A 16,353-nucleotide genomic window follows, 5' to 3' on the forward strand; every position below is an offset into this window, starting at 1 on the left:
AATGAGCTAGCCCAACCGGGCTATATTACTGCAGCCCGACCAGACTAAGACCTAATGGTCCAAAACCCACCCCATTCACCTCGTCACCCCAGATCACCCGGATCCAAACCTCTGAAGGAGTCGTACCCCATCACTGATCCAAGGGTCGACTTCAATCCTCCACCACCGACATGGTTTAGGGATAAAATTTCTTAGACCCTGACTTAGAATCAACAAACAATGATTAGAAAAGCCTTTTCAGACCACCGCCCCAAACACAGATCACAGCCTTTCTTGAGAACCGTGATCGCCACCTTAGCACCTGATCCGCAGTACCCAGGCAAGAACTGCACGTGGATTGAAGCTACGCTGGATCAAAATGCGCCGCCACCATATAGAAACACTAAAGCCACAACGCAATTACACCAACCTTCTCCGCCGCCATGCCTGTCGCCTCACACCCTCCTTTCATTAGAGCTCATTGTTGCCTGGTCTAGGGAAAGAAGGTTCATTGCCGCCACTACACGAAACATTACTAGGGTCGCTTTGAACCTAACAGAGGCCCTCAAGTCTGCATTTAGAATGGGAGTTTGCTTTAAAGGAAGTTTAAAGAAAAAGTTGAATAAAAAAATTGAAGGGGTGTGTGTTAAGGAATTAGGGTTGTGTATATAATTTCTCTTTCTCCAAACCTTTACTTGAGACACCAAAAAATTATACCAAATATCATGACAAGTGCCGCATCATCATTTTAATGGGGCAAATAATATGTATAGCTTCAGATCGTTAGAACAATTTATGAGAGTTTATTCGTAAAAGACATGTAGCTACACTTAAGACATTATTTGCATCAGTATTAATTGTGCAAAGCGGAATACTTGCAACAAAAAAAAACAAAAAAAGAATAGAAAAAAAATACTGAGCGCATACCAAGTGTTCAAAGTGGAATACTTAAACATGTCTGTAGAATACATTGGAAGTCAACACAACGTTATTGTTAGTTTGTATTTTGGACTCAACAAAACTAGCATAAACACCAAAAGAATGTTTACAAGATGGTCAAGGTTACTAGAATCTATTTGTGCACTATTAGCTTCTAATAGTTTCAATTAAATAATATGAAGATGGTGAATCCTTGAAGGCACGTATCTCTAAGAATAATATTGAGATCATACAACAATGCAGAGGAGTAGATTTTTCTATATACAAATATGTACAATTTAACTTAGGCAAATAGTATGTTTATGTAATTTCTAAAAATGTATATATCCTAGTGGTAACACCTTTTGATTAATATCTTTCACAGTTATATTTAAAGAAGAAAAAAAACTCTAACCACCACAAAGCCGATAAGAACTAGCTGTTCTTCTCTTGTTGAAAAATTAAGAATTAGGGAATTTCCCACTCACACAATTTCTAGGGGGTAATTCTCAGTCACCCAAAATATTTTCATAATACTGAAAAGGGGTACAAGAGCAGCATAGCAGCATTTCTCTTTGTTGCACCATCATTTGTCCTTACCATCACATGGGGTTTGTCCACTTTTGTTTTTAAAATCTTTGTGTCAGATTGCATGTCTAGAAAAAATAAATCAATTTTTAAAATTTCCTTTCATATTATAAGTTTTTGTTTTAATGCTTACCTTAATATATTTACTAAATTCTTTAGTATTCATTACATAATTTGAAATGCAACATATAATTCCTAGGTCTGTGTTCTAAATAAATGTATGCCAAAATATCTATTAAAGATTGAGTCTTGAACATGTACAAGAACTGACACATTTTCTAGGGGGTCATTCTCAGTCACCCAAAATATTTTCATAATACCGAAAAGGGGTTTGTTTGTAATAGGCAAGAACTAAACACAGCAGCAATCAACTTAGGACATGCAAGGAATTTCTTTAAAAGAAAAGGACATTGATGTCTTTTTACAGCAAAAAGTTGTGTAAGAATTTTAATTTTAATTTTTCACTATCCAAAAAAAAGGGTGAAAAATAAAGGATTGCGTAAAATTTGTTTATAGTTTGACAAGTTCTTTTACAACAAAACAAAATGGAGATAGTTAGTTAAAGAGACAAATTCAACATTTCCACAATTGTAGTTGTTCAGAGTTCCATTCCTCTCTTAGTCTCTATTCTAGATTAGAGTAAAGCCATTGCAACTACGTAACAGCTCTTTCTCTTTGAATCAAAACTCAAAAAGGTATCCTTGCATTTCAAATTTCCTGCAAGATTAACAAAGTTTGTAGTCAAATTTTCAATTCTGCTCGTCTAATTGGTTTATCTTATTTCTTTGCAGGAGTCTCAAAGTTTATTCATTCATTTCTATGTGAGTATTTGTGTTTATATGTAGGTTTTATTCGCAGTAATTTTTTTGTGTAACGCATAATGTGCTTTTTCGTACAAACTTTATTTGTTATTGTCATATTATACTAGATAACAATGAATTGAGTATCATAATGACGTTATTTCTCAAATTTCTAGTGGTCAAAACACCAAATCTTCATATAGAATAGATGTCTTGGGTTCAACTTTACTTTTCAATTTGCGTTCTATATTTTATCTAATGTTGAAATATGTTTACTATGATATGTAGGTTTTAACAAGTTACAAATACAAATGATTGCTTCGTCCTTTTGATAAGTACTAATAATAAAGTAGAAAGTGATAAGAAAATAAGTATTATTTTAGGAGAAAAGGGAAAGTAGAGAAGTGATAAGTATTGTTTTAGGAGAAAAAGGAAAAACCTTTTGTTCTCTAAAGATTAATTAGGCAACAAACTTGTTGTTACTTATTAGGATAGCACCTTGATCTTCTTGGACTTATGAACATGCATTAACCTATAGATCTGGATTTATGCCTCTTTTTTTTCCCTCTCTTTAACTTGATTCATAAATGCTTGTTTTGGTGGAGTAATAATGAAGTATAGAACGTATGTTACCTGACCTTGGGTAATGAAACCACTTCTTGTTTTCTTTGAAAATGATGTAGCTATAGACCATAACATCCAAAACCGATTATGCTAAGTATGATTTAGTTACGCCATTCACTTTTTTCCCATTGAATCTATAGGCGAACCTAGTGTAATCAGTATTATCATATATTTTTTTATTCTACAACTTTGAGTCTTTAGCTTATAATTATATAACAATTGAAATACGTTAATTGCAAAAACTGAGACTGAGCATTTTGACCTAAAAACCTGAGGAACCCGTCCAAATTGAACTAAAATTGACGATTTTGATCATTCTTTACGTCGAAAATTTACAGTTCAGTTTGAATTTGGGTTTAGACCGCATCTTAAGCTTCTCGGTTGGTCTTGGATCTTGATTTTAGAAAATTTGCTTTCAACCTAACCGACCCATTTTGAAAGGGTTAGATACCTTTTTTTTTCTCTTAGTATATGGTTTACTGTATCTCTCATTCGCATGTTAAAACAATGAAAAAAACTTAGCTCTCTTCTTCGCCTTCTTCTTCTTCTTCTTTTTCTTCTCTTCCTTTCTTCGTCTCTTGGTCTGCAGTTTACTGTATCTCTTATTTGCATACCAAAATAATGAAAAGACCTTATCTCTCTTCTTCACATTCTTCTTCTTCTTCTATTTTCTCTTCTCAATTGTAACTCTATATTTGCTTCTTCTTTCTTGTATTTTGCATCTATCTAACTGCATACTTCCTCTTCAGTCAAGCTGAGTTTGATGAGTTTCATCATATCCATTCAACGATGATTATAGATCTAAGTGTTGAGAAAACAAGGTTATAGTGATGAAGGCATTCAATGATAAGAATTTTGAAGTCAATTCTATTCAAAAAAACCTATTCAAACTCATATAATTTTGAAAAATCGGGGGTTTTGAAAGATTTTTACGAAGATGTAATGAGCTTGAAAAACCAAAAGACCCAAACAGATTGTCGTCAAACCAATTTTTGCTCGGTTTTGAGTTGAAGAATCGACAAGCTCGAACTAAACTCAACGTATCCATTTCAATCTCGGTTTCTACATATTTTAGGACCAGCCTGACCCATGCCTAGACCCAACAAAGATTGTAAGAGTGACTCAATACCTTAGAAAGAAAAAAAAAATCAAGTTAGTAGCTATGGATTTTGAAATGCGGCTGATTAAGATCTTATTTATGTATCAAGTACTTATAATGGTATAATGCATATGTTTGAGATTTCAATATATTTTTTTCCAATAGACAACAAATGAATATATGTGTGTGTTTGTGTTTGTGTGTGCGCGCGCGCGGTCTAGCACATAAAATAATGGATTTGCCATGGTTGTCTAGTTAAAAATATGACACATCATGAAAAATCAAAAAGCATTTAAATGAGCGAAAGTCGATCTTTCTTTTGTTTGATAAGATTGTTTTTTCTTTCTCATTTTCAATGTAATAATTATATACATATTTAGTAGAGAATTATTGCAGTTGCATAAATATACTTGTAAATACCATCTGTTGCACATAATGATATCTTTTGGATCTATCTCTTACTCATTTATTTGTTTTTATTCACTATGTTAAGGGCGGACGAGGAGATTACTGATCCAAAAAAGTATCTGGAGGATTCTTGTCAACCTAAATGTGTGAAGCCTTTAATTGAATATCAGGTATGTAATTTTGTATTAATTTCTAAAAGGCCGTCACAAAATCTATCGATTTTCTAGTAAGAAATGTGACCAAAATTTGGTAACAAAAGAAACTTACAACTAGATCAAATTTTCATATATAACAACTAACTTATGTTTAGCCTTTAATTACTTTCTTAATAAAATCATATCAACTAAAAGGTAATGTATTGTATTTTATCTCTTTCTTATATCCATATTCAAGCTTCCTACTCTTCAATTAATGGGTACCATAAATAAAAATCTTCTCTAATATAATTTTTCATTGGAACTTTTAATTTATTGTTTGATATTTTTTTTTTTTAAATAAGAGTCTTGTGTGCATGCCCTCACCCTTGATTAATAATGAGACCATTTTGCCAAATAAATGTGGGGAGATTTGATGCCTGAACCTTAGATTACAATAAGCATCGATAAAGTGTCAAAAATAAAAATAGGAGCCTCCAACAATAATATGTATAAATATTAGACTCCAAACACACTCTATAGGTGTGGATAATTACATGTGAAGTTATTCCATAGAATGTGGAGAAAATTGCTCCACATATTTTGTTTTTGATTTTTTTTTTGTTAAATTTCTTTTGTTTTTATTTTGTTTGTGAATTGACTGTTTTGTCATTCTCAAATATTTCAGTTCAAATGTTTTTTAATATTGAGGGATATTTTAGTAAAAATTTTCTGTTTTGGCACAAACTCTCTTCTCTTAATAATAGTATAGATATATTAAAATACACCAACTACCAAAGACTACACTATTTGTTACTCAATTTACTCTATAATAACGGTGACACACTAAAAAGATGAACCTCAAATGTGCCATAAGATACTTAAAATAGTTTTCCCACTATGACATAATCACATGTATTCATACATGCACCAACAAGTAAAGAGTGCACTATTAGCTACGTAGCTAAATGACATTTGAAATTGATTTGTATCAACATTTTCATATTTGCCTATTTCTATAAAGCAATTGTAACAATTCAATTCAAACAACACATGAGACAAGTAACTGTAGTAATGCAAGCTATTAGACAACACAAGTGTTCACATACAAATGATACCTATTGTTTGATGTCCATTCAAGACAACATATGCATCCAATAACTTGTTATCTTAAATGCAATTCAGCAACATAAAGAATTGGTAAGGTTAGTGTGAAGTTCATTCAAGACAACACATGCATCTAGCACTGGTCATCTCAAATGCATTTGAGACAACATATACATCCATAAAATTGTTATCTTAAATGCAATTCAGACAACAGAAAAAAATAGTAAGTGTAGTATGAGGTTCATTCAAAACAACACATGCATCCAACACTTGTTATCTTAAATGTATTTTAGACAACATATACATCCAACAAATTGTTATGTTAAATGCAGTTCAAACAATAAAAACAAACAATTACTATAGTATGCGGTTCATTCAAGCTAACACATGCACCTAGCACTTGTTGTTGGAGATTAATCACAGACAACACACCCATCGAAGCATTGTTGGCCTAGAATAATTTTACTCAACACCAAAGTAATAAACTTTTATTTCAGTCCATACTCTACAACAGACTCCTGTAATTAATAAAATTTGGGTAATTTCAAACAACACATATTTATCTATACGTGTTGTGTAAGTTAGAAGCAGACAACCATAAAAGACTGTCGTCTGATTAAAGTCAAACAGACGACAAGCTACTAGACAACATTCTCATTTTCATTTAAAGATTAAATGGATTCAGATTTAGGTCGATCCACCATAGATTTGGTCAATCATTTAAAGACCTACCAAAAATGATACTGGTTTTGTTGAACCAACAATGAAAAAACATATTAAACCATAAAAATAAAATAACGGCCCATTTAGGGCAACTTCAACAATCAAGTTTTATTTGGGGGTTCTATCCTCATTTTAGCACCCCTTATTACACCATTCATATAGGACTCAACTCTCATCTCCAACCATTAGGTGCTATATGGGTGTATTATTTTCACTATTCTTGATTAAATATAGTATATATGAGTATAATGTTTATGAATATTATATTAAAAATATGTTAATTTAAATAAATAATGTAAAAATTTACATTTTTATTTTTATCATAATATTTAAACATTATTCTTATCATTTAATAATTTTTCTTTCAAATTTTGGTAATTTTTATTATTTTCTAGTAATTTTTAATTTTTTTAATAAAACTAGAATTAATAAGCCTTGAATTAATAGGAGTCATTGATCAAGTTTTTCGATCAAATCTGATCCGTTAGATTGAAAATATATTTGTTGCATATAAAAGATAAATAAAAAATAAAAAGAGGATATCTTGACCATTTATTTTCAAACCGAATCAGTCCTAGCCATCCATTAAATGACTGTTGCAACCCCACAACAGTCATTAACATACAGCTGCTGCACGTGGGTGTCAGGCGGGGCCCTTGTGTCTTGCATTTTTTCTCTCTCTAGCTCATCTCCAGCGCGTGCTGCATATTGCCCTTGTAGCTGTCAGCACGTCACCAACAAGAACAATGCCTAGTGCGTCAAGTCTGGTGTTGGGTTGACCCAGCCCAATTTGTGGTCCTTCTCTACTGTAGCCCGATCTTAGTTCTAGATAAGTCTCTTTGAGACTTGGGATGAGCCAAAGTCCTATAATTCTGAAACCAAGTTCCCTTAAAATTGGCTATTGGAGATGTGAAGTCTCAAAATGGTCACAAATCTAGTATAGCCCCACTATTGGAGTTGCTCTTAGGCTCCATGGAATGAGACCAAATCCAATCTATAGCTTAGATAGAAACGGGAACATGATCTTCTTTGCATATTCTTCCTCATAACCATTGCACCTTTAGCATAGATGACCTCCGTCTTTGCCATACCACCACCACAGTCTCTTTAGCCACTCATCCTTATATGTATGACAAACCACCCACCTATCTTTCCCACTGTCATTGCATCATCTCTAGACCACTGAAAAAACCCAAGTCGAATTTATATTCACAACCCTCGCGCAATCTACCTACCACCAGCCACCATTCTAAGATTATTCAATCGCGCCATCCCTTTATTCCATACATTGCCATGTGACAAACCCCCAAATTGCTAATCCATCCTTAAACATAGAAAACTAAACAAAATCCGATCGCTGCATCCCTTATCTTCATATGAGAAAACCATAACTAACCCCCATGCTTCAATAAACCAACAATCCCTTGGACAGGGATACACATCCTGCTGCATACGCTGAGGTGGGAGAGGTGGCGGGGTTGAATTTACAAAGAGAAATGGAAACCTATTTTGAAAGTAATGAGTCGAGCGGGTTCAAATGAAGGCGCGGAAAAGTGGATAATTTGATTATTTATATTTAACTAGAGTAAGAAATTTTTTGTATTTCTCCATTTTTCTATATTCATGGCCAAACAATTTGGCATTTTGATTTACTATGGAAATCAAAATTTTACATTAGAGGAACTTATTTATGGATGGGCATGGGTCAGGCTTTGCCAAAATTTTATGGGCCCGAACCTGGACCAAAACTTTTTGGGCCTGGCCCAAATGATGTGTTTCAACATTTGGTTGCTCCGTTTGTGCTTGGGTTATTCAAAAACTTTGAGATCTTGCATTAACATGATCTAGAAGAGACTAGAAGAAGAAGAAGACAGAGGTGTACCTTAGCTAGATGAAGAATAAAAAATTGAGCACATAAAAGGGATCCTAGCTATCTAGCCTTCTTAATGCAATTATATATATGCATGCCTTTATGCGTGATATGGATTTGGTTCCCTTCAATTAAATGTCATATGAACTGAAAGTAAGAGACCGAGTAGACTAAATGAGGAAGAAAAGAAGGGTGTGCGGCTAGAAAGAGAGGAAAGAGATGAGTAGGTAGAGAGAGAAAGGGTGAGAATAATATCATGTATTGGGGTGTACGGTAACCTTTGTAACTTATGCTATGATGGGTAAGGAATTAGCCAAAAGAAAAAGTATAAAAAGTAACTAAGGGGCCTAGCGGGCTTTCTATTACATGAATTTCAAAGGCCTGGGCTTGAACCGTATATACCTCAGCAGTGCTCGAACTCGAACCGTTTCTCACAAATATTAACAAGGCCCGGACTGTACTGATCGGGGTTTTCAGACTTTTAGGTTTTTTTTTGTCCCTAAATTATTTACTTGATATAGTAATTTTCACAATCACTTTAATGTATAAATCAAGTTGAATAAGTCATTATTTTCATTATTGAGAAATCTCTAGTGACAACAATTATCAGGCTAGATTTAATAAACTTTTCCAATATTTGCTTAAAAGTGTAGATAAGGTAGTGCGTTATTCTCTTGAGCACTATTTAATTTCTACTCGTTTTCTATCCTATTTTCTTCTTGCTATCACTAAAGTTGTTTTTGAAATGTGGATTTTGTTAAACGCATGCCAAGATGGTCATTATATGTCCTTCTGCTGCCTTCTACTAGACAAATCAAGAAAAGCATACGTCCCTAAAAAGCTAGGGAATTATTAGAAAGTAAACAATCTAACTATTAGAAAAAAAATACCCAAGAAGGCAGCCCAAAGGAAAGCCACAACTCCAGCCCAGCAGGCTTGGTTAGACCCAAGCCCAGTTCCAACCTCCACCATGTTGTTGCACGCACAACAGCTAGGCTTCCCGACCTCGTTGTCTTGCCTGCGCCTACTTCACAAGCTTTGTGCCATCAACCCCGTCATCTCCAGGACCTGCACTGCCAGACCTGAAGCCGCGCAGCGGAGGTTGCGCAACCAGGAACTCTGCCTCAACCATCTTCCAGAAACTTAGAGCAGCAACCTCCCAAGCACCTTTCGAGCAATTGCCTCAAGAAAAGACTCCGTCTGGCCGGACACCACATCCTGACTAGGCCATAGGCCTGCCCTGAGAGGGAGCCGCCGGACGAGACATTGAGATTGGAAATGGAAAAACCCTAGGTCTTCCAAGTTTTTTTATTTGAAAAGTTGAAATTTTTCTTGAGTTTGCTTTTTGTGTATTAATGCTATGACTAAAGTTGTTTTGATGTTCTATAGTCTCTTTAATGCTTTTTTATCATCATCCTAAAAAAAAAAAAACAAATGCTTTTTAATGAGAATTTTAATTTCTAAACATTTTTCTCTATCTACAAGTTATTTTTCAATATTAAGAATAGACAATAGGAAAAATATTTCACATTAGTTTTGAATAGACATAGTTTGTGAATTCAACTATTTTAGTATTAGTATTTGCATTTCCACATACACAAAAACACAATATTTCACATTAGTTTTGAATAGACATAGTTTGTGAATTCAACTATTTCATTTTTTGTAGGCATGTGTCAAGAGGATTGAAGGTGATGATAGTGGTTACAAGCATTGTACTGGCCAGTACTTTGACTACATATCTTGTGTTGACAAATGTGTAAGTTATCATTTTATTAGAGCTGTGTAAGGTATCATTTTATTAGAGCTAAAATCATTTTACCTCTCCAATTTACACATAAAAATATTTGTGCCCAGACTTATAATTTGATCACATGTCTTGTACTCTCCAATTTAATCAATCATAGCCAAGTATTATCTAGTTGTTCAACTTTTTCATGATTTATTAATATAATAAATCCACTCAAAATAGTTTTTTGGGCCTCAGGACTTGGGACATGTAAAAAATACACCTTGTACATGATCAAGCTAAAAATTAGCCTAAGTGGACTAGCCATATTATCAATTCTAGGAGAATTTGATGTAGTAGTTTATTGATGATTATAATGGAGTACGATCAAATTGGAGATGTCAAGGGAGTATGATCAAATTAGAAATATTAAGGGAGTATGATCAAATTAGGAGTTCGATGCATAAATATTTTAAGTGTAAAATTCAGAATGTAAAATGAATTTATCCCTTAAGAACGAAATTCTTTTGTTCTGATTCATTTGTTGATCATGTTCTCATGTAATGTAGGTCGCGCCAAAGTTATTTGGAAAGCTCAAGTAACAATTGAAATTTGAGGATCTTCGTTGTTATTCTTTTACCATTTTGAACCTATGGTTTGATGTTGGTCGTGTTTTGTTTTAGCATCATTGTTAAAAGTTGTTAACTTAGAGTAATAAAATAATTCTTAATTTCATGTTGACATGCATGTTGTTTTTTTCTGTAATATCTACTCAAATAATGATTCAAAAATGCAATACTACACCACTTTGTTGTTTTAGTACATGAGAATGCAACTCTAACGTAACTAAATAAATTTTGGCAAAAGCAAAACTTAACTCCTCTACATCCCAAAGATAGTGACCAACAACATAACTGTTTTCATGTTCTTGAGACTTGTGGATCAAATCACAGACGACAATTAGGGAATGCAAAAATATGATAAACCAATCAAAACTAACCTCGTCCTAACATAAAGACATTGTTCCCAAAGACGCACAATTGTGGTACTCACAATGCCCTAGTAGTGAGACTCATTAAGAGTATAACAATAAACAATATACCTGACACCATCAAGTCATGAACAGAATGCTTCAAAGTGCAGAGAACCCTAAAACACCATACCTTCCACCTAATCCTCGATGTGAAACCCAGACATAAGTTAATTCAGAAATACATAATATAGAGACCCATGATTGGGCCCATACACATTCAAACCCCATGAACCAATACACCCAGAAACAGGAAACCCAAACTTTGTTGTGGTTGACCAGAATAACTCCCAGCTAGTTGCCTCTATATCCACCACTGGCTCCTCTCATCTGCGTTTGATAAATCTCACATCACCAACGACAATCACAACCATATGCAAGAATCCAAAACAAATCCTAAATTAATACATCCAAACCTGCACCGCCGCATACCTTCGTAGTTCCAAATCCTATCCATTCTCCACCTAGGCTACCTAAGTATCACCGCAGATGTCCACGAGGATTGAGATTACTTCCAAGATCCAAATCCGAACCAGCCACTCCATACAGCCAAGGTCTCACTTGAGAGTAGCGAAGATCAAGGTGACCATCTTTGCCAGAAATAGAAATCCGATAACACACTGTAACTCAGTGGGTCAAGCCTCGACCGGTGCTTGCTGCGACAATAAAGACCTCGATAGATAACCAAGTCATAACGACCAGAATTTGGAGGCCGTAAAGTTTCCTCTTTCATTTTTTTTATTTTGTATACTCTCTTTGATTTAAATAAGTAATGTAATTTAAACTTTTGGATAATTTTTAGGTTCACCTATTAGGTGAACGAATTCATTCACCTGCTTGCAATTACGTATTACTGTTATTGCACAAATACTAGCCCCATACCCGCGAAAAATGTTTGTCTATATCTAAATTAGGAATAATATTTTATTAGTATTAAGGGGGTGAAAGTATCTACGAGGTGGATTTCATGGTTGGGCAGTTGGTTCTCTAGGCATAGTAGTTTTTTTTTTTCACTTGATTGTATTGTTTGAGTAAAGTTAATAAAGTGTGATTTTAATGTGCATTAGAGGAAAATCATTTTTTAGTAAAGAGAGCAGCTGCTCCTCTCTTCTCCTAAGTCATCTTTTCTACTCTATACTCTCATAGCTCATCATTACTTCCCTCTTTTTATTCCATCTCTTCTATACCTCTTTTCCTTGTTTTTAGGATTTATTCCCACTCTCATACTCCACCTCCATGCTTCTTACAATGCTTGAGCTGATATCTTTGCTTCCATTCATCATTTTACTCATTTCTTTCTTCTCTGTACAAGCATCCCTTCATTACACTCCTGATGCAAGTAATTTTATATGTAGTTCTTGGAAGTTGTCTGTTTACTTTAATGTCTTTATTAAATGTTGGTTAGGGAGTCTAAGGGGGTAGTTATCTGATAGCAGTCTTAGCATTTAATGTAATCTGGGAATTAGGAGTCTTTAATATTGTTTGTGGGCTCTAGACAAGTGCATGGAATGTCTAGAAAGGTCTAGGGAATGTTTGGTAGTATTTTAAATACGGGTTTAGCCCAGGCCTGTAAGAGGGCAGTTCTGAAGTATTATTCAAAGTATTCCCATATTGAAATATTTCAAGGCTTTTCCCAGGTTTCCCTTAGAAATCTAGGCTCCAACGGTGTTTGGAGTAATCTCACCTAGCTCTAAGTGTTCACTTCCACACTTGGTTGCTGTGTTTGTGTTTTCATTTACGTCAAGTGGTATCAGAGCTACTCTAGATCTGTGATTATTGCGGATTTATGGCTGCTGGGCGAGGAGGTGCTGCTCAAGGAGGCAACAACGCCTTGGAGACCAATCAAGTAGCTGCTGGTAATGTGGTAACAAGGGAGGATCTGGAAAACTTGCAACAACAACAACAAAGGCAACTGCAAGATCAGATTACTCAGCTGTGTACGAGGCTAGAGCAGTCAGGTGTTCTAACTCCTCAAGACCAGAATCCGGAGAGGAAAAGAGGTCCCCAAATGAATGCATACCAAAGGCAAAACATGAGGAATCAACCAGCATTTGAAAGGTACCAACAGCAACCTTTAGAGAGTGATTCTTCAGATGAAGAAGAAGCTAGTAATTTCTGAATGGGACGTCCACCGGTATTCAACAGGCAAGTTGATCAAGATCCGAGGTTGAAGGTGGAAATTTCTCATTTTTCTGGTGAGGAACAACCAGAGGAAGTCTTGGACTGGTTGAATGAAGTGGAAAGGGTCTTTGAGTACCTGGAGATGCCGGAGCACAAGAAGGTCAAGGCTGTAGCTGTCAAATTGAAGGGTTATGCTTCTTCTTGGTGGGAACAGGTCCAAATGTCACGGATTCAATCTGGAAAAGAAAAAATCCAGAATTGGATGAAGATGCAGAAGCTAATTCGTGGTCAGTTCCTTCCCTTGAACTATGAAGGTGTCTTGTTCCAACAATATCAATCGATCCGGCAAGATAATCGCTATGTTCGAGAGTATACAAAAGAGTTCTACAAAATGAGAACTCAAGTTCAGCTGCCAGAGACAGAGATTCAAGTCACTCACCGCTATCTGATGGGTCTAAGGTCGAGCTACAACCTTGCTGTTCATTAGCAACGGCTGTTCAACTCGCCATGAAGGTGGAAGCCCAGCAACAGTCAGCTAACCATCGGTCAAGTCAGTTTGGGAAGAGATAAACGCAGTTAGAAGCTGAACCAGTCCAAGGAAATGCAAAGCTAAAACTTGGAGCTGCCTCCAACAATCTCCAAAACAATAAGGCAGCATCGAATTCTCAAGGGGGGCAAGTTCATGGACGTGGAATGGGAAGTGATGCAGCTGGAAGCAGCAACATAACCTCTCAATTCGTAGGAGGGAAGGTGATCTATTACAAGTGTGGACAAAAAGGGCACAAATCTCAGAGTGTAGGAAGACATCCAGCAACCTACTTGTTAGTGAAGACGGAGAGGTCAACAATGAAGATGGACAATAACATGAAAGCCTTCTGGAATTTACAGAAGACGATGTCACATATGAAGATCAAGATCTTCCCAATCTGGTGATATGTCGTACCATGTTAACCCCAAAGGTTCCTGAAGGTGATTGGCGGCGTAACAACATCTTTAAGACAAGGTGTTCTTCTCATGGTAGGCTTTGCAATGTCATTATTGATGGGGGCAGCAGTGAGAATCTAGTTTCCAAGGAAATGGTGATGAAATTGAAGCACGACATCCAGCCTCATCCAAGACCATACCGTATAGCTTGGTTCAAGAAAGTAGGAGAAGTGAAGGTAACAGAACAATGTCTTGTTCCTTTTTCTATTGGAAAAAGTTATTCTGATAATGTTTTATGTGATGTGGTGGATATGGAAGCGTGTCATATATTGTTGGGAAGGCCGTGGCAGTTTGATATCAAAACTGTCTACCATGGTGAAAAGAATGTTTATGCCTTTTATAAAAATGGAATCAAGGTAATCCTAGCTCCAATGAGAGATGAGCACTTTCCCGAGTCCAACTAAAAGGAGACAAATGCTTGCTTGGCAACTCGGCAGTTTATCAATGAATTTGAAGAGAATGGTGTTGCCTACGCACTATTGATTAATGAAAGAAAAGAAGAGCTGCAAGCTGTGCCTGTGGAAATGAATGATTTGCTGAATGAATTTGAAGACATTTTCTCGAGTGACATGCCTGCAGGATTGCCACCACAAAGGGATATTCAGCATCATATTGACCTTGTCCCTGGAGCCAGCCTTCCAAACTTGCCTCACTACCGGATGAGTCCAAAAGAACATGAAGAGCTTCAAAGGCAAGTGGAAGAGTTATTGCAGAAAAGGTTTATTCGAGAATCCATGAGCCCATGTGCTGTTCCTGCACTTTTGACTCCAAAGAAAGATGGAACGTGGAGAATTTGTGTTGATAGTAGATCCATCAACAAGATCACAATCAAGTATCGTTTTCCGATCCCAAGATTGGATGACATGCTGGACATGTTACATGGTGCCAAGGTGTTCAGCAAAATTGACCTGAAGAGTGGTTATCACCAGATCAGAATTCGTGATGGGGATGAATGGAAGACGACATTTAAGACAAAGGAAGGGCTTTATGAATGGATGGTAATGCCTTTTGGCTTATCAAATGCACCAAGCACCTTTATGCGTTTGATGAATCAGGTGTTGAAACCATTTATTGGTAAGTTTATTGTAGTATATTTTGACGATATACTGATATACAGTGCATCCAAAGATTACCACTTGCAGCACCTAAAGGAAGTGTTTAATGTTCTACGGCGGGAGAAGTTGTATGTTAACATGAAGAAGTGCCACTTCATCACGGACTCCCTACTGTTCTTGGGGTATGTAATCAGTGCAGCAGGGATAAAGGTGGATGAAAGTAAAGTGAACGTGATCAAGAGCTGGCCAGCAACACCAACAACAATTGCTGAAGTACGAAGTTTCCATGGCCTAGCTACATTTTATAGGCGCTTCATCAACAATTTCAGTAGTATCATCGCTCCGGTGACAGATTGTATGAAGAAAGGCAGATTTGAGTGGTTAGAAAGGGCTGAAAAGAGCTTCCGAGAAATTAAAGACAAGCTATGCTCAGCTCCTGTCCTTGCATTGCCAGACTTTGAGAAGGTTTTTGAAGTAGAGTGCGATGCCTCTGGAATTGGAATTGGTGTTGTGCTAAGTCAAGAGGGAAAGCCAATAGCATTCTATAGTGAGAAACTGAACGAAACAAGACGGAGTTACAGCAGTACTTATGATCAAGAATTCTACGCCATCGTTCAAGCTCTACGCTATTGGCAGCACTATTTGATTCAACGTGAATTTGTCTTATTCACAGATCATGAGGCCTTGAAGCACATCAATAGCCAGAAAAAGTTAAACAAGAGACATGCTAAGTGGGTCTCTTTCCTCCAGCAGTTCAGTTTTGTATTAAAGCACAAATCTGGAGTAAGACCCATACTTTGGGTCGATTTGGAGCAAGTGCAATGATGGCCAACAAGGGGCATTTGTGATGCACAGCGGATTTATCTTCAAGGGTAATCAGCTTTGTATTCCAGATTGTTCCTTGTGGGAATTGATCATTGGAGATATGCATGGTGGCGGTTTGGGTGGTGATTTTGGAAGAGACAAAACATACGCTATGATTGAGCAAAAGTACTTTTGGCCCAAAATGCAGCGTGATGTTTATAGATTTGTTGACAAATGCCAAATCTATCAGGAATCCAAAGGAGGCGTGCAGAACACTAGTCTTTATACACCATTACCTGTTCCATCAGCACCTTGGGAGGATGTAAGCATGGACTTCGTGGTGGGGCTGCCTAGGAATCAAATAGGGATGGATTCAATCT

At 36.2% G+C, this 16,353-nt stretch overlaps 1 protein-coding gene across 1 annotated transcript; it reads left to right on the top strand.

The window, feature by feature from the left end:
* The first annotated feature begins 2,055 nt into the window (after nt 1–2,055).
* Nucleotides 2,056–10,720, top strand: LOC112200920 (cytochrome b-c1 complex subunit 6-1, mitochondrial-like). The gene is made up of 5 exons (XM_024341933.2): nt 2,056–2,180; nt 2,277–2,306; nt 4,502–4,586; nt 9,920–10,009; nt 10,549–10,720. Coding segments are annotated over exons 2-5 (210 nt in total). The 5' UTR covers nt 2,056–2,180; nt 2,277–2,304; the 3' UTR covers nt 10,582–10,720.
* The last annotated feature ends 5,633 nt before the right edge of the window (nt 10,721–16,353 follow it).

The sequence above is a fragment of the Rosa chinensis genome, chromosome 1 (genome assembly GCF_002994745.2).
Source record: "Rosa chinensis cultivar Old Blush chromosome 1, RchiOBHm-V2, whole genome shotgun sequence".
Taxonomy (NCBI): Eukaryota; Viridiplantae; Streptophyta; class Magnoliopsida; order Rosales; family Rosaceae; genus Rosa; species Rosa chinensis.

Bases quoted from the DNA above. Each gene is read 5' to 3' on its own strand.
- LOC112200920 (XM_024341933.2), top strand. The intron at 4,587-9,919 runs GTATGTAATTTT...CATTTTTTGTAG, and splicing joins AGCCTTTAATTGAATATCAG to GCATGTGTCAAGAGGATTGA. The intron at 10,010-10,548 runs GTAAGTTATCAT...CATGTAATGTAG, and splicing joins TATCTTGTGTTGACAAATGT to GTCGCGCCAAAGTTATTTGG.